The sequence below is a fragment of the Carcharodon carcharias genome, chromosome 10 (genome assembly GCF_017639515.1).
Source record: "Carcharodon carcharias isolate sCarCar2 chromosome 10, sCarCar2.pri, whole genome shotgun sequence".
Taxonomy (NCBI): domain Eukaryota; kingdom Metazoa; phylum Chordata; class Chondrichthyes; order Lamniformes; family Lamnidae; genus Carcharodon; species Carcharodon carcharias.
The window spans coordinates 143250220-143270926 of NC_054476.1; the positions used below are offsets into that span (position 1 = coordinate 143250220).

The 20707-nt window shown below is 42.9% G+C and overlaps 1 protein-coding gene across 1 annotated transcript in view; it reads right to left on the reverse strand.

Moving 5' to 3' along the window:
* Positions 1-12132, reverse strand: part of aldocb (aldolase C, fructose-bisphosphate, b) — a 34779-nt gene extending 22647 nt beyond the window's left edge. The window contains exons 1-2 of the mRNA XM_041198352.1: positions 11998-12132; positions 1592-1734 (exon numbers count right to left, since the gene is read on the reverse strand). Coding sequence (XP_041054286.1) covers positions 1592-1703 — 112 coding nt within the window. The 5' untranslated portion in view covers positions 1704-1734; positions 11998-12132. The remainder of the gene's footprint in view (positions 1-1591; positions 1735-11997) is intronic.
* Between the last annotated feature and the right edge of the window lie 8575 nt (positions 12133-20707).

Below are 20707 nucleotides of genomic sequence, written 5' to 3' on the forward strand. Positions count from 1 at the left end.
AAATATGGTATTTTAGAGTTACTGTGGAGAGCTTAGGGGAGCTATTGCTATTTGAGCTGTTGAACTGGAGGCGTGAGACGTAGTAGCTGGAGCTATGGCTGAGAGAGGATGCAGTTTGAATCAACCATCCAGTGAAGCCAGAAAAGTCTTGGGCTGCAAAAAGCAGTTTTATTCTGAAGTTTAGATTTTCACAGCAGAATGAATGAGAGGTACAGGATATGTAATATACTTTTATTGAAGATACAGCAGTTTGCCTTGGGTAATATTACTGGATTTTCTATAGTTAAAACATCTATAAGGGAGTGTTGCCTGGAAGGTGGTTACTTGAGGGTCTGACCAAGTAGAGTCTTTTTGGGAGAATGTTTTGTAAGATGAAATTTAACTGTGTATCTGTATTTTTTTGTGCTTAAGTTTTCTTTTATTCTTGTTAATAAAACTTTTACTTTTAATTTTTTTTTTAATCCCAGAAATATTACTGGACTTCTTGCTGCTGAGATCAGTATGCCCCCTTCTCATTTTCAGAATACAAAAAAAAAAAGGGGGTATGGTCCGTAAGCCAAGTTTCCCTTTGGTGTTTGGTTTGCACAGCAATTAAAACCAACTGTGGTCATAACAAGAGGCAGTTGCAGGTACTAAATAATAGTTTGGTCCTATCTATGGAAAAACACACCAGAGTTGAAAGTACTCTTTTGCACAACCATGATTCCCTGCCATTGATCCAATGTTAAATTTTTATGTTTCAAACCTTAAGCCATTGATATGTGCAGGGCTGTCTTGCCTTTAGCTACAATTAGAGAAATACAAACTCCCAAATTATGTTGTTTCAGGAGGGTTTTGTGAACTACCAGATCCACTGGTTCCACTTCTACATTCCCCAATAGAGAAGAGCATAGGCATGAAAATGTAAACAGGTCAGCAGCGTACACAGTCTCCCTAAACCAACAGTATCAGGTCAAAGCACCAGAGAGAATTCTGATTAAAAGCACATCACCATTAACTGCATGTATCTTTACAGTGACTTTAGAGCACAGATTCTTCTGAAAGACAACTCACAGCCCAAAACAGACAAAAAGACTTCATATCTGTTAACTCAGAAGCTGCAATTCATGAATACAGTGATGTGTTGTTAAACTCATGTGACGGTTCAGCCAAGGTCACTAGACCTAGGTCTCCGGATTCAATGTTCATTGATGGCAAAGGGGTGTTATGTTGTTGAATTCATTGGTTTGTCCAGACGGGATACCCACCCATTTAACATGTTATGGACCAGGAAGGAGTTCCTTGAAACTGGACAGAGACTATGAGGTGGGGTGTTAATTTTATGAGAATTGAGAGAGGGAGCCTTTTGTACTGATGCTCTGCTCCTTAGTCCATCCAGTAATTTTCTAGCCTCGTTTTCAGTCGCAACAAGAAATCTGTTAAATGTGCACCCTGCTTACACACATTCAGCTGGCATTTAAGCAGGCATTCATTCAGGTATAGAGAGAGCTGGGAACTCAAGGCTAATTCTCTTGTGCTATCCTCCTCTTACCACCTCTCCTTCCCCCCACCAATAATTCAAGCAGGAAGCCAAAAGGCAACAGACACTAACCCACAGACTCATCAGCAGCTAGAATGCCCTTGCCAGGGGAGGTGATCTTCAAAGCGATATCAGACAACTCCTTCTTCTGGGCAGGGGTGAGTGCAGGAAATTGGTGCGTCATCTTCTAACGGTGTGTATGTATGTGGCCAAAGCTGTAAGAAAGAAATGTTTAAAAAAAAAAATCACTTCACTCCCATATCAACATATTAGTAAATTGATGCAGAGCCCATTTTCCTTCCCAGCTTCCGGCAATAGTACTGAAGACTTGTGCTCCAGAGCTTGCCGTGTTCCAAGCCAAGCTGTTCCTGTACAGCTATGACACTGGCATCTACCCGGCAATGTGGAAAACTGCCCAGGTATGTCCTGTGCACAAAAGGCAGAACCAATCCAACCAGGCCAATTCCCACCCCATCAGTCTACTCTCCATCATCAGTAAAGTGATGGAAGGGGTCGTTAATAGTGCTAGCATGGCAATAACCTGCTCATTGATGCCCAGTTTGGGTTCTGCCAGGGCCACTCTGCTCCTTACTTCACTACAGCCTTGGATCAAACATGGACAGAAGAGCTGAACTCAAGAAGGGAGGTGAGGTGACTGCCCTTGACATCAAGGCAGCATTTGACCGAGTGTGGCATCAAGGAGCCCCAGCAAAACTAGAGTCAATGGGAATCAGGGGGATAACTCTTCACTCGTTGGAGTCATACCTGGCACAAAGGAAGATGGTTCTGATTGTTGGAGGCCAATCTGTCCCAGGACATCACTGCCAGAGTTCCTCAGGGTAGAGTCCGAGGCCCATCTTCAGCTGTTTCATCAATGATCTTCCCTCCATAACATCAGAAATGAGAATATTTGCTGACGATTGCACAATGTTCAGCAAAATTCGTGATTCCTCAGATACTGAAGCAGTCCATGTCCATACACAGCAAGACCTGGACAGCATTCAGGCTTGGGCAGATATGTGACTTAACTTGTCACTTAAGTGCCAGGCAATGACCATTGCCAATAAGCAGGAATCTAACCATCTCCCCTTGACAATCAATGGCATCGTCATCACTGAATTCCCCCACTATCAACATCCTGGGGTTACCATTGACCAGAAGCTCAACTGGAATAGCCATATAAATACTTTAGCTGCAAGAGCAGGTCAGGGGCTGGGACATCTGCAGCAAATAACTCACCTCTTGACTTTCCATGGCCAATCCACCATTTATAAAGGCACAAGTCAGGAGTGTGATGGAATACTCCCTACTTGCCTGGATGAGTGCAGCTCCAACAACACTCAAGAAACTTGACATCATCCACATAAGTGGCACCACAAACATTCACTCCCTCCACTACTGACACACAGTAGCAGCAGTGTATACCATCTACAAGATGCACTGCAGGAATTCGCCAAGGCTCCTTAGACAGCACCTTCCAAACCCACGACCACTACCCATCTAGAAGGACAAGGGCAGCAGATAGATGGGAACACCACCACCTGGAAGTTCCCCTCCAAGCCACTCACCATCCTGACTCGGAAATATTTCACTGCTCCTTCACAGTCACTGGGTCAAAATCCAGGAACTCCATCCCTAACAGCACTGTGGATGTACCTACACCACATGGACTGCAGCCAGTTCAAGAAGGCAGCTCACCACCACCTTCTCAAGGGCAATGAGGGAAGGGCAATAAATGCTGGCCCAGCCAGTCAAGCCCACATCCCGTGAACAAATGAAAAAAGTAACTGAATTCAGTTCTGGGTACCACAACTCAGGAAGGATGCGTTTGCCTTGGGGGAAGGGTAGGCATAGTGCAGATTCACCATAGTGATGCCATCACTTATGAGATTTTTTTTTTTTATTTCTTATGAGATTATGGAGGACAGGTTCCATAAGCTTGGATTGTATTTTTTAGTTTAGATGTTATTCTTTACTTTAGATGGTTGAGGGGTGATCTATTGAAGGTGTTTAAAATGATAAAAAGGATTCAATAAGAGTAGAAACAAAAAAATGGTTTCCTCTGAAGGGGAGGGCAGAACCTTAAAATGGAGCTTGGCCATTCAGGAGAGAAATCCTCATTGTTGCCTAAGTGCCATACCAAGTGGCATAAGTGACCATGGGCTTCCAAACTTTCAGATCATAGCAACAGTGGATGACCTTGCTGTTGGTCTGATTAAGCCAGTCTTTAATGTATATCCATACCAAGTGACATGTTGGCATGAGTGGTGCCAAACCAATTCACGCTGTCGCCTTAATAGGAATTTTTTGTACTGACCATACTTGACAGGAAAAGGGAAGTTGGAGGGGTTTCCTGTTGCATTCCTCAAGTCTGTTAGGGGAACACAAATCCTCTTCCCAAAGGATCCTCTACCTGGCACCAGCCAGCTTCTGTCCTCAGAGGTCGTAGCACCTCCATCGCCAGATCCACCATTGGCCATCACGGGACCATTAGGAGGTTCTACCAGCCAGGCCAGCTCGACCAAGGCATCACAAAAGGGCAGGCCATTCAGATACTCCGCTACCCCATATGAACCAGTGTCCCCAGAGCATCAGCCTGGGCCTACAGATTGCTAATCCAGTGACATTACCATTATGCCACTGCCTCCCTGGTGAAATCAGGAAGCACTTTCTCCCACACAAAGACTAGTGGAAATTTGGAACTTATTTTCCAAAGTGACCAGATGATGGTGGTTAACTGAAATTTTCAAGTTTGAGACACAGATTGTTACTAGGTATGGGTATTAAGAGGTGTGGATTAAGACAGGTAAATGGAATGATGCAAAGATCTAATTAAATAACAGAACAAGCTCAAGTGGCTGAATTGCCTGCTCCTACTTACTGTTCAAGCACACTCATTGGAAATAGCATGCATCTGAATATCAGTTGAGAACAGGATAAGGCTCAGACGTGATGTCCTTCCTGGATTAATAACCTAACACTCTACAATCATTCATAAAAGAATCATATAATCATCTCAACCATTCATTCTTCCAGATTCAAACCAATGTAGCTGCTTCATTTTGTTGTTTACGTACTTCCCATTCTACTTGCATTTTTATATTGTGCTTTTATTTTATCTACTGCACAACAGCATTATCTAACAAAACTTGACACTGAACCATATAAGTAAATTTTAGAATAGATCACTAAAAGCTTGGTCAAAGTAGTTGGTTTTAAGAATGTCTTAAAGGAGGAATGCAAGGTGAAGAGGTTTAGAGAGCGAACTCCAGAGCTTACAGGTCAAAGCCACCAACGCTGCAGCAGTTAAAATCAGGGATGTGCAAGAGGCCAGAATTGGAGAACTCCGAGGGTTATAGGGCTGGAAGAAGTTACAAAGATAGGGAGGGAGCGATGCCTTTGGAGCATTCCCTATCCTAGACTTATTATTCTCTCATTATTATCACTGATTACTTAACCATTTGTTCTCTCCTTCAGCTTGTTCTGTTCACCTGTAATATTTTCCAGTTCTGAAAAAGGGTTTCACACCCAAATTGCTGGTTTGTAATTTCTCAAAATATTAGGTCTGACCTGCTTAATGCTTCCAGTATTTTGGTTTTTCTTCTGAAGTCTCACCTTCCCTGGTTGGAAGATGTCATAGAGAACAGTGGTGCCATGGAATAATGACCAAGGCCCCAGAGGACAGCCAGTGCCTGTGGAACTGTGGTCAAATATAGTCACCATTCTCAGGAGAGATGTGGAGGAAAAGGTTCATTTTTAAAAAATTTTAAAAGCTTCATTTCTTCCTCTGCACCCCAATGTTCTATAGAATCTGTAAACATAAAATATTGTCTCAGCCTAAATTAGAATGCAAGAATCAGGAAGGTATTGATTTTTAACAGAAGTTTGGATTTATATCTTGACTGTCGGGCCTGGAGGCTGTTGCAGTTCTCACAGCCCTTGACAATGGGATTTTCTTTTGTACCCATCACACTCATTTACATTTATTTATTGCCTCTGGTTCCCTTCCCCCTCCCAGTCACCACAGTCCTGACTGGCAAAGGCTCAAACATTGTACTGTGTAACTGAAATCTCCCTCATGAATAAAGGATCGCCCATTTTCTACAGGCAGCCAGCATACACACAGATGCTCAGGCAGACATTTTACCTTTTTCCTGCAAAACAGGTTTACCACTGATTCTGGCATTCCTTTGTGTTTACTGAGGAGATGACATAAAGCTGTGCTTTGATCAGCTAAACCACCATGAAACACAAGTTTACAGTTTCACAAGCGGAGAAAAGAATGAAGTGAACCAGCTGCCAATGGGAAATTACAAGGAATAAAGAGTCAAGAAAATTATGAAAGGGAGTGGGGAAGAGAGAAAAAGGGAATTGCTCACACCAACAGATCAACAACAACTTGTATTCACATTGTGTTCTTAAATTTAGCAGAACTTCCCAAGGCACTTCACAAGAGCATTATCAAACAAAACTCAACACCAAACCACAAAATTATTTTGGGACAAATGATTAAAAGCTTGGACAAAGTGGTAGGCTTTAGGGAGTACCTTACAAGGAGGAAAGAGAGAGAGATTTAGGGAAGGAATTCTAGAGCTTAAAGCTGCAGCAGGAGAAATGGTAGAGTGATTAAAATTGAGGCTGTGCAAGAGGCCAGAATTGGAAGAGTATAGAGATCACCATTAGGATGGGAGAAGATGGCAGAGAAGAGGCTGTAGAATAATTTGAAAATAAGGATGAGAATCTTACAATTGAGGCATTGCCAGACTGCAAGCAAATGTAGGTCAGAGAGCACAGGGGTGATGGGTGAGTGGGACTTGGGGTGAGTTAGGATATGGGTAGCAAAGTTTTGGATGAGTCAAATTAATGGATAGTGGTAGATGAGAGATTGGTCAGGAAAGCATTGGAATAGTCAAGTCTGGGAGCTAACAAAGGCATGGATGAGGATTTCAACAGTAGGTGAGCTGAGACAGGAGTGGAATCAGACAATGGAAATAATAGGGAGCTGGTGATGGGGCAGATGTGGTGACTGGCTCATTTCAGCAACAAATATGCCGCCAAGGTTGTTAACAGCCTGGTTCGACTTCATCCCTCTCCCTAGCAACTGTCTGGAGTTGGTGTCTAGGAATAGAATTTGTGGAGAAAACAGCTTTGGTCTTCCCAATATTTGGAGGATATTTCTGCTCATCCAATACTGGATGTTGGACACACAGTTTAATCAATTAGAGACACTGGAGGCGGTGAGATAGAACTGAGTGTCATCAGCATACATGTGGAATCAAACATGTTTTTGAATAATGTGACCAAAAGGTAGCATATAGATAGAGAATAGGAGGGAAACAAAGATAGATCCTTGGTGAATTCCAGAGATAATGGTGTGGGTGCAGGTATGGAAGCTATTGCAGATGATTCTTTGGCTATGAGTGAATAGATAAGAATGGAATCATGTGTTGGTAGTCCCACCCAATCAAACAGAGGAAAGGCATTGGAGGGGAATGGTACAGTGAACCATGTAAAAGGCTTCAGAGAGATTGAAGAGGAATAATTTACCATGGTCATCATGACAGAGGATGTTGTTTGTGACATTGATAAGAGCCATTTTAATACTGTGACTAACACCCCGAGTAGGATTCAGACAGAGTTGAGATTGACACAGATTTGGAAGGTGAGAGCACATTCAAGGACTTTGGACAGGTTAAGGGAGGTTGATGATGGAATGGTAGCTTGCAAGGACGAGGGTCAAGGGTGAGAGGAGTTTTGAGGAGTGAGATGATGATGGCCTATTTGAAGGAGAGTGGTACAGTACTAGAGGAGAGGTCCTGAGGTCTAGTAAGAGAGAAACTAGATAACAATATTAGCTAACATGACAGCCAGGAAGGAAAGTTGGGTGGTCAGAGATTTGGTGGGATAGGAAAACAGGAGAAGGTAGCGAGTCTCTGGCAACAGTTTGAAATGACTTCAAGATCAGTTTCCAACCACCTATCTGTACCATCATTAGAACTGCCTATTTCCACCACAGTAACATCACCCAATTCAGCCTCTACTCATTTGCTGCTGAAACCCATACCTATGATGTTGTTATCGCAAATCTTGTCCAGCCCCACAACCCTTGAAGATACCTGCACTCCCCCAATTCTGTCCTCTCAAGCATCCTTTGGTTGTCCAGTCCCCTGCTCTGGAATTCCCTTCCTAAAGCTCACAGTCTTTCTACCTATCCTTACTCCTTGAAGATAATTCTTCTTAAACCGTACCTCTTTGTCTTAATTTTTGGTCATCTGCCCACCATCTGAAAGACACAAGTCAGAAGTGTGATGGAATACTCCCCATTGATGGATGAGAGCGGCTCTAACAACACTCAAGAAGCTCAACACTATCCAGGACAAAGCAGCCGCTTGATTGGCATCCCATCGACAAACATTCACTCCCTCCACCACTGCAATGCACACCATCTACAAGATGCACTGCAGCAACTCACCAAGGCTCCATCAACAGCACCTTCCAAACCCACAACCTCTAGGATAAGGGCAGCAGATGCAAGTTCCCCTCCAAGCCTCACACCATCCTGACTTGGAAATATATCCCTGTTCCTTTGCTGTTGCTGGGTCAAAACCCTGGGACTCCTTCCCTAAGAGCACTGTGGGTGTACCTACACCACATGGACTGCAGAGATTCAAGAAGGCAGCTCAACACCACCTTTTCAAGGGTAATAAGTGCTGGCCTAGCTTGCAACACCCACATCCCATGAAAGAATTTTAAAAATCTGCCCTTATATCTCTGTATGGCTCGGTGTAAAAATGTTGTTTTGCAATGCTCCTGTGAAACATCATGGGATGTTGTATTTATATTGTGCCTTCAATATAATGTAAGTCGTTGTTGTCTCGTGGACAAGGTTAGATTGGAGAGATCACGAGTGTAGGTAAGAGAGAAACCACGATAAGACCATAAGACATAGGAGCAGAAGTAGGCCATTTGGCCCATCAAGTCCACATGGGTGTACCTACAAGAAGGCAGCTTCACCACCACTTTCTCAAAGGCAATTAAGGATGGGCAATAAATGCTGGCCTAGCCAGCGATGCCCACATCCCAAGAATGAATTTTTAAAAAAGCAGAAAGGGTGATTAATATTAACCAATTCCAGCTATCATTGCCTCAATTCATCATCTTAAATTGCCCTCGTCACCAGCAACAACTCTGTACCTACTAGGATTTCACCTGTGCAACACAGCTCAGAATGCTCTCCAAACTGTTAAATTTGTAGAACAATGTGGCTTTGTTCAAAGTGAGAAGGCATGGGGTGAGGAAAAAGAAAATTCAAAGGGCTAGGAGAGAAATGTCTTGGGGTGCAGCAGGCAGTAAAGAAGGTAAATGGTATGTTGGCCTTCATAGAGAGAGGATTAAAGTACAGGAGCAGAGATGTCTTGCTGCAATTATACAGGGCCTTAGTGAGACCACATCTGGAATATTGTGTGCGGTTTTGGTCTCCTTATCTGAGGAAGGATGTTCTTGCTATAGAGGGAGTGCAGTGAAGGTTTACCAGACTGATTCCTGGAACGGCGGGACTGACATATGAGGAGAGATTGTGTCAGTTAGGATTATATTCGCTGGACTTCAGAAGAATGAGGGGGGAATCTCATAGAAACCTATAAAATTCTAACAGGACAAGACAGGGTAAATGCAGGAAGAATGTTCCTGATGGTGAGGGAGTCCAGAACCAGGGGTCACAGTCTGAGGATATGGGGTAGACCATTTAGATTTGAAATGAGGAGAAATTTCTTCACCCAGAGAGTGGTGAGCCTGTGGAGTTTGCTACCACAGAAAGTAGTTGAGGCCAAAACATTGTATGTTTTCAAGAAGGAGTTAGCGAAAGGGATCAAAGAATATGGGGAGAAAGCAGGAGCAGGCTATTGAGTTGGATCATCAGCCATGATCATAGCGAATGGCGGAGCAGGCTCGAAGGGCCGAATGGCCTACTCCTGCTCTTATTTTCTATGCTGCTATGGGTCTGGGAGTCTCTAAATGAATCAGAGGAGACTAGGAGCCTGTGTAAATGAAGCTATATCAGCATGCTTCGAGGTGGCTAGCAGGCCTGGGAACCTTCATGGAAAATCAGCTCATCTGTAGTTATTTACATAATTGATTGTAAAATTAGCTGGGTTTGCTAATACCAAGCCTGTGAAGGAGAAGAGCAAGGTATCGCAGATAAAAGTACTATGAGATTAGGAAGTTGGGTCTGACAAATTGCAAATATCAATTAAACAAATACAAACTTACGTGATAGAAATAAATCAACAGAAATAAGCTAAACATTACAGTCACTGTTCTAACGTAGGAGGCACAAATAGTCCCACAAATAGAAGATAACACCGACGAGATAATCTGTTTTACTAGTTGGTTGAATAATTATTGGCTAGGATATTGTGGACAATCCCCCTTTTCTTCCCCTTGAATTCTTTTACATCCATCTGAGAGAGCAGAAGGAGCCTCAGTTTAAGGTATCACCTGAAGGACTGCCCCTCCAGCACCAGAGCACACCCTCAAGACTGCCCCTCTGGCAGGGTAGTACTCTCTCAAGACTGCCCTTCCAGCAGATATTATTTGGTCAGAGAGATAAACCTATGCAAAGCCTGGTCCAGTTCCACCAGAAGGACTGATTAGTTTATTAACCTACTCATCGGTTTTTGTCAGTGGTGGTTTGCCCTTGCCAAGGGCAGAGGTAGATCCCAAGCCTACCTCAGTCAGAACAGGAATTGAATCTGCGCTGTTGGTATTATTCTGAACAACATGCTGGCTATCTAGCCAATTGAACTAACTGGCCCCCACTTGTTACCCTACTACAGTATGAGTATCCAAGGCCTTGAGCTATTTGATTCTACTGTGTACAGATAATGTGAAGTGCTAAAATAGTTTGGTCATCGAACTATACAAGGCAGCCATGAATAGATCAATTATATTTAATGACTTCTTCAGAGCAGGCAGTGAGCAAACGGGGCAGGCTACCAATGCAATAGACTGAATTTGTAGTACAATCACAAGGCAACGAGACAGATATTTGGCAAAGAAAACTGAGAAGTAATAGTGTAAGGTATTTTAATAATTCTGGACAGGCTAGACAGACTGTGATAGTCTCTTTCCTATACATTACCCACATTCCTACCTTAACTAGTCCAATACATTGTGTCATTGCAGTACCACAAAACTATTCAACTTCACCAAAATCCTGTGGTAACTGCATTAAACGAAAAGGGCATCTTGTCACTTCATCTATCAGAGCCTTCCTTCTCCCTATCTTATCTCAGCGACTGCTCCGCAACTGACTGCAGATATCCTTGTGGTTCAGATGCCAAAAAGTGCTGACGTGTGGTTTAGCCATTGCTGATGTCTTCTTCCCACACTTCATCTTCACTGACTCTCAAGGTCATGGAGTTAAATCAGCAATATGTTGTCTGGAGCATTTGGAACTTGTGCTCCATCCATCAGCAACAACAAAACAAGGGGAAAGATAACAGTTACTGATCATGCATTAATTTGCACAATATTTCCAAAAAGGTCCTCACCGCTTCCAGTATAGATGAGAAAACACTAACAAGCTGATATTTATGTTTCTTAAACCAAGAGAATTTGCAGAAATGTCCATACCTCATGTAACACCCCTCAATCCAGTCCAACTGCCAAAAAAGTCTCAGGCAGACCACATAAAGCTTGGGAAATCAAGTTGGCTGGGGCAGCAAGGACAGATATTAGCAGAGAGATAATACAACTTAATCAAGTCGCTGTAGGAAGTTTATTCTAGATGTAACCCTTGCTGTACCTGACCTGGGAGTGTTTGATGCGGACAGTGTAGAGGGAGCTTTACTCTGTATCTAACCCTGTGCTGTACCTGTCCTGGGAGTGTTTGATGCGGACAGTGTAGAGGGAGTTTACTCTATATCTAACCCCGTGCCCTGGGGGTGTTTGCAAGACTCTGAGGGTGACCTCGTTCCACCACAGGGGCATCACACGGAAGAGCAGTGTTATTATGCACAATTCACTCTGCTCGTTTCTCATAATGATATTGTGGAAAGGACTTTAGGTACATTGGGAGATTTCAGTATGGGTGATGTGTTCGGTAGTCTGCTGGTCTGTATATCTGTCTGTCTGCGTCTCTGTCTTCAATGGCCGACTCAGTTTCATCTTTAATCTTTAAAGTCAAAATTCGTAAGCATTAAAATTATGAATAATTAACTATCACATTAAATCGAAACACTAGCCAGAGACCCACAGCCACCGAAAGTAAACCATTTTAAAGGCATCCCTTTCTCTCAACAATATTAAGCGAAACAGCAATTATTTAAAATTTAATTGAAACCACTCCAAACTGAAACGCGGGGTCAACTACCAGTAATTAATTCGACATCAAACGCCGCTTGTAGACCGGTAACAGGTACACACAGCATCCCCCAACCCAGCCTTTCTCCTCGCCACCGCTTCAGTCTGCTTCTCACCAAAATCGACTCCGTCTTCTTTCTGTCCCTCTCTGTATCTGTCTGTCTCTCTCACTCCAACTCCGGTTCTGCTCCGTGTCCCCAGCCAGATTAGCCCTGAATGCGGTTTTCCACGCTCCGCCCTTGGTTTAATAAAGCGATTGTGATGCCGCAGCGATACGTGACTGGCGCAAACTCCGCCCAGAGCCGCGGCGGCAGAGAGGAAGAGAGACGATACACACCCACAAACCATCTAATACACACAGTTAAACCCACTTCTCAACCCATCAAATTCGCACCTTAATTTATCCACAGCAAGCCATTCAATGGGCCCACAAACCAGCCAGCAAGCCGACCAACACACACAAATTCATCCCAAACCATCTGACACCTACAAACTTACCCTAAACTGTCCAACACCCATATCAGCCCCCAAATTGTTCAACACAGACAAACCACCCCAGACCATCCAACAGGGATAGCCTAAACCATCTGAGACAGGGATACTCCTCAACCATCTGACACAGAGAAATCCCCCAACCATTCAACAAGAGATACTCCCAAACCATCCAACAAGAGATACTCCCAAACCATCCAACGCAGCGAGACACCTTAACCATCCGACACAGGGATACCCCCAACCATCCCACAAGGGATGCACCCTAACCATTCAACAAACGATACTCCCAAACCATCTGACACAGGGATACCCCCCCAACCATCCAACAAGAGATACTCCCAAACCATCCAATACAGGGATACCCCCCCCCCCCCAACCGTCCAACACAGGGATACCCCCCAACAATCCAACACCTGAAATCCCCCAAACCATCCAATACTTGAATAATTGAATTTTTGATTAAGTAAAAGAAATGAGGGGAAAACAACGGATGTTGTCCATATGCATTTTAAGAAAGAGTTTGACAGAGTACCATGGAAAAAAATGGTTAACAAATCTGATGCTCATGGAATAAGAAGGTCTGTGTCAGCTTGGATAAATATTAGCTTAGGGATAGAAAACAGCAAGTCATGATAAATTGATGTTTTTCAGATTGGAGGATGATAGAAGTGTTACTGAAGAGACAGTGCTAGGACCATTTTCTAAATCTATAAATAAATTACTCGAATATTGGAAACTCTCTCTCTCTTCAGCTTCTATGCCCTGAGAGGGCGTTGGTGACCATGGGCTTCAATGATAATTTTAATCAAAGGCATGGATCATCTTCATTGGTGGTACATTCATCCAGTTTGTTAGGCTCTTTAAAAAGGTCATTCATTGTCTCCCTTGATCTCTTTTACCATCTATCATTCCCATCAGCATCAAAATCATGATTTCTTGTTATGTGCCCAAGAAATTCCAACTGTCTCTTCCTTATCTTGGTCAGCAGAGTTCTTCACTGCATTGTTTCACTGATCGCCCAACACTCAATTTCATATGTCAAAATTGGTTTGATGTAGCATTCCGGGATTCTGAGTTTTGTGTTCATGGCTAATTTTGAGTTGATGATAATCTTTTTTTAGTTTTTGAAATCCATCTTAGGTCATCCCCCACCAGGATGGTCTGAGGGCCCTTAGCTTCTTCCTCGAACAGAGGCCCGAACAATCCCCATCCACCACTACTCTCCTCCGTCTGGCTGAACTTGTTCTCACACTGAACAATTTCTCCTTCAACTCCTCTCACTTCCTCCAAATAAAAGGTGTGGCTATGGGTACCTGCATGGGCCCCAGCTATGCCTGTCTCTTTATGGGGTATGTGGAACATTCCTTATTCCAATCCTACTCTGGCCCCCTTCCACAACTCTATCTCCGGTACATCGATGATTACTTCGGTGCTGCTTCGTGCTCTCGTTGGGACTTGGAAAAATTTATTAATTTTGCTTCCAATCTCCACCCCTCCATCATTTTCACGTGGTCCATCTCTGACACTTCCCTTCCCTTCCTTGACCTCGCTGTCTCAATCTCTGGTGATAGACTGTCCACCAATATCCATTACAAGCCTACTGACTCCCACAGCTACCTTGACTACAGCTCCTCACACCCCGCTTCCTGTAAGGACTCCATCCTATTCTCTCAGTTCCTTCGCCTCCGTCGCATCTGTTCCGATGATGCTACCTTCAAAAACAGTTCCTCTGACATGTCCTCCTTCTTCCTTAACCGAGGTTTTCCACCCACGGTCGTTGACAGGGCCCTCAACCGTGTCCGGCCCATCTCCCGCGCATCCGCCCTCACGCCTTCTCCTCCCTCCCAGAAACATGATAGGGTCCCCCTTGTCCTCACTTATCACCCCACCAGCCTCCGCATTCAAAGGATCATCCTCCGCCGTTTCCGCCAACTCCAGCATGATGCCACTACCAAACACATCTTCCCTTCACCCCCACTGTCGGCATTCCATAGGGATCGCTCCCTCCGGGACACCCTGGTCCACTCCTCCATCACCCCCTACTCCCCAACCCCCACCTATGGCACCTCCCCATGCCTATGCAAAAGATGTAACACCTGCCCCTTCACTTCCTCTCTCCTCACCGTCCAAGGGCCCAAACACTCCTTTCAAATGAAGCAACATTTTACTTGCATTTCCCCCAACTTAGTCTACTGCATTCGTTGCTCCCAATGCGGTCTCCTCTACATTGGAGAGACCAAACGTAAACTGGGCGACCGCTTTGCAGAACACCTGCGGTCTGTCCGCAAGAATGACCCAAACCTCCCTGTCGCTTGCCATTTCAACACCCCACCCTGCTGTCTTGCCCACATGTCTGTCCTTGGCTTGCTGCATTGTTCCAGTGAAGCCCAACGCAAACTGGAGGAACAGCACCTCATCTTCCGACTAGGCACTTTACAGCCTTCCGGACTGAATATTGAATTCAACAACTTTAGGTCTTGACCTCCCTCCTCCATCCCCACCCACACCCCCCTCTGTTTCTTCCCCCTTCCTTTTGTTTTTTTCCAATGAATTATATAGATTTTTCTTTTTCCCTCCTTTTTCCATTATTTTTAAATATTTTTAAATCTTTTATGCTCCCCCCATCCCCACTAGAGCTATACCTTGAGTGCCCTACCATCCATTCTTAATTAGCACATTCGTTTAGATAATATCACCAACTTTAATTTTAACACCTATGTGTTCTATTGTACTATTGTCGTTGACATCTTTTGATTTTCCTTTTCCCACCTATTTCCATTATATAAAAAAAAACCCACTAGAGCTATACCTTGAGTGCCCTACCATCCATTCTTAATTAGCACATTCGTTTAGATAATATCACCAACTTCGACACCTATGTGTTCTTTTGTTCTGCCGTCTGTGACATCTTTTGATTATCTGCTTCTATCACTGCTTTTGCCTACAACCACACCACCCCCCTCCACTTCTCTCCCCCCACCCAACACCTCCCTACCACCACCTTAAACCAGCTTATATTTCAACACTTCCTGGGATTCACCTAGTTCTGTCGAAGGGTCATGAGGACTCGAAACGTCAACTCTTTTCTTCTCCGCCGATGCTGCCAGACCTGCTGAGTTTTTCCAGGTAATTCTGTTTTTGTTTAGGTCATTCCAATCCTTCATCTTATTTCTTGGTCACACTTTCCATCCGATGTTGACATACTTCCTGGATAACAAAATTTGTCTACCTGTGTGACCTTTTCATTCTTCTCTGTGGTCTTACATTCTGGAATTGGAATACGGAGTAAAATTTCAAAATTTGCTGATGATATTAAACCTGGAGGTGTGACAAACAGTGAAGATGATACAAACAAATTGCAACAGGATGTAGATAGGCTGGCAGAATGAGAAGGGCCAGATGGAATTTAATATAGAGAAGTGTGAAATGATGTATTTTGGCAGAAGGGATAGGGAGAGGCAATGTATCGTTATGCAGGAACAGAGGGACCTGGAAGCTCATGTGCAAAGATCTTTGAAGGTGGTAGGACATATTGAGAAACTAATTAGCAAAGCATATAGAATATTGCGTAGAATACCCAAGTAGGTAGAATACAAAAACAGGGAAGTTATGCTGAACCTTTATAAATCTCTGGTTAGGCCACAACTAGAATATTACGTCCAGTTCCGGTCACCACACTTTAGGAATGATTTGTGGGTCACAGAGAAGTTGCAAAGGAGATTTACCAGAATGATTCCAGGGATAGGGAATTTTAGCCGAAAGTTTCAGTTGGAGAAGCTGGTGTTATTCTCCCTGGAGCAGCTGGTGTTGTTCTCCTTGGAGCAAAGACGATTGAGGGAAGATTTGACAGATGTACAAAGTAATGGCAGGTTTAGATAAGGTAGACAAAGAACAGCTGATTCCTTTTGCTGATTGTACAAAGAATAGGGACAGAGATTTAGGTTTTGGGCAACAGACGCAGGTTGTGGGGGGTGGGTATGTGAGATTTTATGCAGAGAGTTGTAATGATGTGGGACTCTATGCCTTCGAATGTGGTGGAATCCATGATTTCAGAAGGAAATTGGATATGCAGTTGTGGGAAATAAACTTGCAGGGCCACAGGGATAGAGCAGGGGAATGAGATTGACTGGATTGCTCTACAGAGAGCTGTCATGGACCTGATGGGCTGAATGGCCTCCTGTACAGTAAATGACTGCATGACATGAAAAACACTCTACACTTCAAATCATCTAGAGTAAAGTTGCTTTTATATGGCATTCAACATCCAATTGGCTTTGTTGATGCTGCTGTGTATTGGTTGAAGATTTTGAGTGTTGGCACTAAGTCTCTTTCAACCTTTAGCTTTGTTATTTCTGCACCATTCATGGATTCCATGTGCTGTCCTATTTTTCCTTCCCACATGCAATACTTTACACTTGTTTGCACTCTGGTTAATCTGATATTGTTCTGTCCACTCACATATTTTGTCCAGCTTATTCTATAACTTCCAATTCAACGCACAGCCCCAGGGCTGTCGGCTGCTCTTAGTGTTTATTAAATCGAATACTGAAATTATTCAATAAAATGGAGGTGTGGATTAAACCAAATTAGATGGTGCAGTTTAATTTTCAGGGAGAGGGATAAACTTGTGAAGTACATGCAGACTCTTAGTAAAACAGGTGGATGAATCCTATGTGGAAATTCTTATTCAGCTATTCAAGTTAATACATTTTGATGTTGAAAATAACAAATGTGCTTGAAGACTAAAGGGTACATTATTAAATAAGACTCTAACATTCTATAGCATTCTTTCCACATATTTAAAAACATGTTTTCACGAGGCACAGGAGTCTAGGTTGATTTATAAATTAAGACATATTTTCCCCACTTTCACTGTCCCACCCTAATCACTCTACAGCAGTAGAATGAAGGGAGGTCTCAAGTCGAAGATCCACAATAGTGCCAAATCACCAGAGGCTTCAGCTAAAGGTTCAAGTGCAACAGTGTTCCAGTCACTGTGATGTGGTTCTTTCAGTAATACATTTAGGATAGAGTGACAGGGTTCTTGGGGTCAGACACCACTGAAATACCCTAGCATGACAAGGAGTGGGTTGGGGGAAAGGGCGAGTTGACCTAGGTGAGCAGGGAGTTGGGAGCGACTCAAGAGTTTCCATTCCTTATAAGAAAACTAAAGGCTAGAGAATATTGCTGGTAATAATGGTGGATGATAACTTAAGGTATAATATTTCGGTACACACTAAATAAAGATTTTAGTGCCTTCGTTTAAACAACGATGTCAGTCAGGAATCAGTGGGTTGCACTCTCACCTCCGAATCAGAAAATTGAGAGTTCAAGTCACCCCTGAGAGTGTCACACAGTCAGAGGTGCCATCTATCATATGGAACATTAGCCTCTCCAGTTGACATAAGAGATCAAAGAGCACTATTTCAAAGTTTGCCTGGGTGTCCTTGCCAACATTCATACCTCAACCAACATAATTTAAAAAAGCATATTATCTGGTCATGAACACATTGCTGTTTGTGGGATCTTGCTGTCCACATTTTAGCACTCATGTTTCTCTACAATAAACTACACTTCAAAAGTACTTCATCAGCTATGAAGTGCTTAGGGGCATCCTGAGGTTGTGAAAGGTAATAGAAATGAAAGTCTTTCTTACTTTTTGGAAGTGGGAAGCCGAGCCTGTCCATGATACACTCAAAAGAGATAACAATTTAAAAGTTGAGGTATAGTTCGTTGACAAAGCAAACTAGATTTTAAAAACCAATAGATCATAGGAAGAGGAGAAACTGTGGAAGGTACAAAGTGTGATATAGAAAAATTTCTCTTTTCATTTGATAGAGTTTTTAAAATAGTTTCATTTAAATAGGACATGTCCTTTGTCAGCAAGTTTTAAAATAGAGGGCTCAGATGGCAATATGTCTGGGAAATGAGAGAATGCCTCTGTTCAGAAACCAATTAAGTCAAAGTTCCTTTGGTGGCTACCACAACTTATTTGAAATGTTGATTTATGTAGATTTACAGTGATGCAGATGACACTATTCTCTGGGAACATAGAAAAGGCTCCCTTAAAGGGTTCCAAGGGGAAAAAAGCCCAATTTAAGGCAATTTTCACAGATTAACATTTTGTGAGCCACAAAATCTACTTAACTCTATCCAATAATTTGAAAAGGAATGGTTGTAATATGAGGCGCAGCACATGGCATAATCATAGCTTGGGTTCCAGTTGCTAGTTTTCAAATCTGTCAAAAAGCATCCAAAATGGGTGGCTGGAAGCACTTTGGAACATACTGAGGTTGCGAACGGTGCTTTATAAATTGAAGTTCTATGTCATTGACACCAACAAGTACTACAGCTTCTGGGTCACTCCTCCCTTCTTCAGAGTATTCTGCACCCTGGCATCAGGGAGGCAATACAGTATGCTGATTAATGATGACACTTACAGAAACATCCGATTGAACCAGCTGCATTTCTGCTCTTTGCTGTTCCCTTGTGCAGTCCCTTGCCTATCGGTGCTACGTTCTGGACTGCACTCCAAATGTTGTCACTTCCAGTATTCAAGTCACAAAGCTTAAACATATTCCTTGTGTGTGCAGAGAACGAGTCCCTGCATATAAATGTATGTCACTTCCAGCAAGTGACAAACATTATGAGCTCGGCTGATTATCTTAAATTGGTTGTTAGTGTAGCTATTAGCGCACTTAGGATTGTCCTAAGTCGATTCTGTATGGCAGGTTCCCCATAATCATTAGCAATCACAATAAATTGCTGGTTTGAGTAACACACATCCCGAAGACTCCTACACTTCTTGCTTCTTCCTACTCTACCAGATAGCCACACACCTACTATCCTGAACTCTGCCTGTAATGTATGATCCAGGAAAATCCCAATGCTTGGCAGTGACTTTGGCTGCCCCTCGAGATCAAAACCCTAATCTCCAGCTCTTTCAGCTGGAGACACTTCATACACACAAGGCCATTTCATGCATCTTTTGGACAATAAGTTCCCACATGGCACAGGAATTGCAACCAACAGGTCTCAGCTGCCCATCCATAATCTAAAAAAACTTCTATTCCCTCCTTTAGAATCTAGTTAGTACCTTGTTTAACCTATTAACTTTACTTATTGCCTCTAAACTTCTGCCTTCACGTCTCACGATCTTCTGTTCCCTTTCAGATTGCTTGCTAATTTTTTTAACTATAAATACCAGAACATCAGAACATCTTCCCTCACTGCACTGAATTCCCAAAGTTTAGTATTCTGTCCGAAAGTACCTCATAGGGCTGGATTCTACACATTAACAAAAGCCTCCTGTATTTATACTAACAAAATTCTAAACAGCTGAGTCACTCCCTGCTGTAATTACCAGTTCAAACTAGGTACCTAACAAACTGTACAACTACAAGCAAGCATCTTGTTTATCACTAACACTGAAAGAAACTACAAGTTAAGGTTATAGGTATTTTAAATACTAAAGTTAAATCCTGATAGCAAAACTTAAATTTCAGAAAGAGATCAACCCTTAAAATTAAAAGAAATTAAGCAAAGGCCTTTTGGCCCATCACAGTCAATACTGTATGGCAGGTTCCCCATAATCATTAGTGATCACAATAAATAACATGTCAATCTTGTGGATTTTTATGCATCAATTTTATTTTATGCTGAAATACAAAATGCTCTTCCAAAAGAGGCAGAAAGCTACAGGGAGGGCTCACAGGGCAGTAAGAGAAAAAAGAAAAGACCTAGTCTAAACCAGTGGTGCTAGAAGACGAATTGTATCAGAACAGCCTGAAATGTAAACAGTAATTAGACAATCACATACATCAACCAGAGGTACAACTTTTCTTTATAAATAATACTTTGCATGTCATTTACAGTTTGCTGATGTTTGGGGACTCAGCAAAGCATGAACTGAGTCATGGGTATACAATGAAGACAGTCGCTTGGTAGTACCAAATTTGAATACAGGTATTGCTGAAAAGAGACTTGATGCTAAACTTTTTGTCCTGCCAAACGCAAGAATGCCGAATTTCAAACAATCACGATAATTTATACTACAGGAGAAAAGGGTGCTGACTGGTTGGTAAGTCAACTCTGATTCTCAGCCAAAGCGACGGGGAACTAAAGGCTCGCCATGGTTCTGGGTATTCAAGAAAGGCACAAAGCTTAAACATATTCTTTGTGTGTGCAGAGAACGAGTCCCTGCACATAAATGTATGTCACTTCTAGCAAGTGACAAACATTACGAGCTCGACTGATCATCTTAAATTGTTTGTTAGTGTAGCTATTGGCGCACTCAGGATTGTTCAAGTGCTGCCCAAGTGTGAAATTACA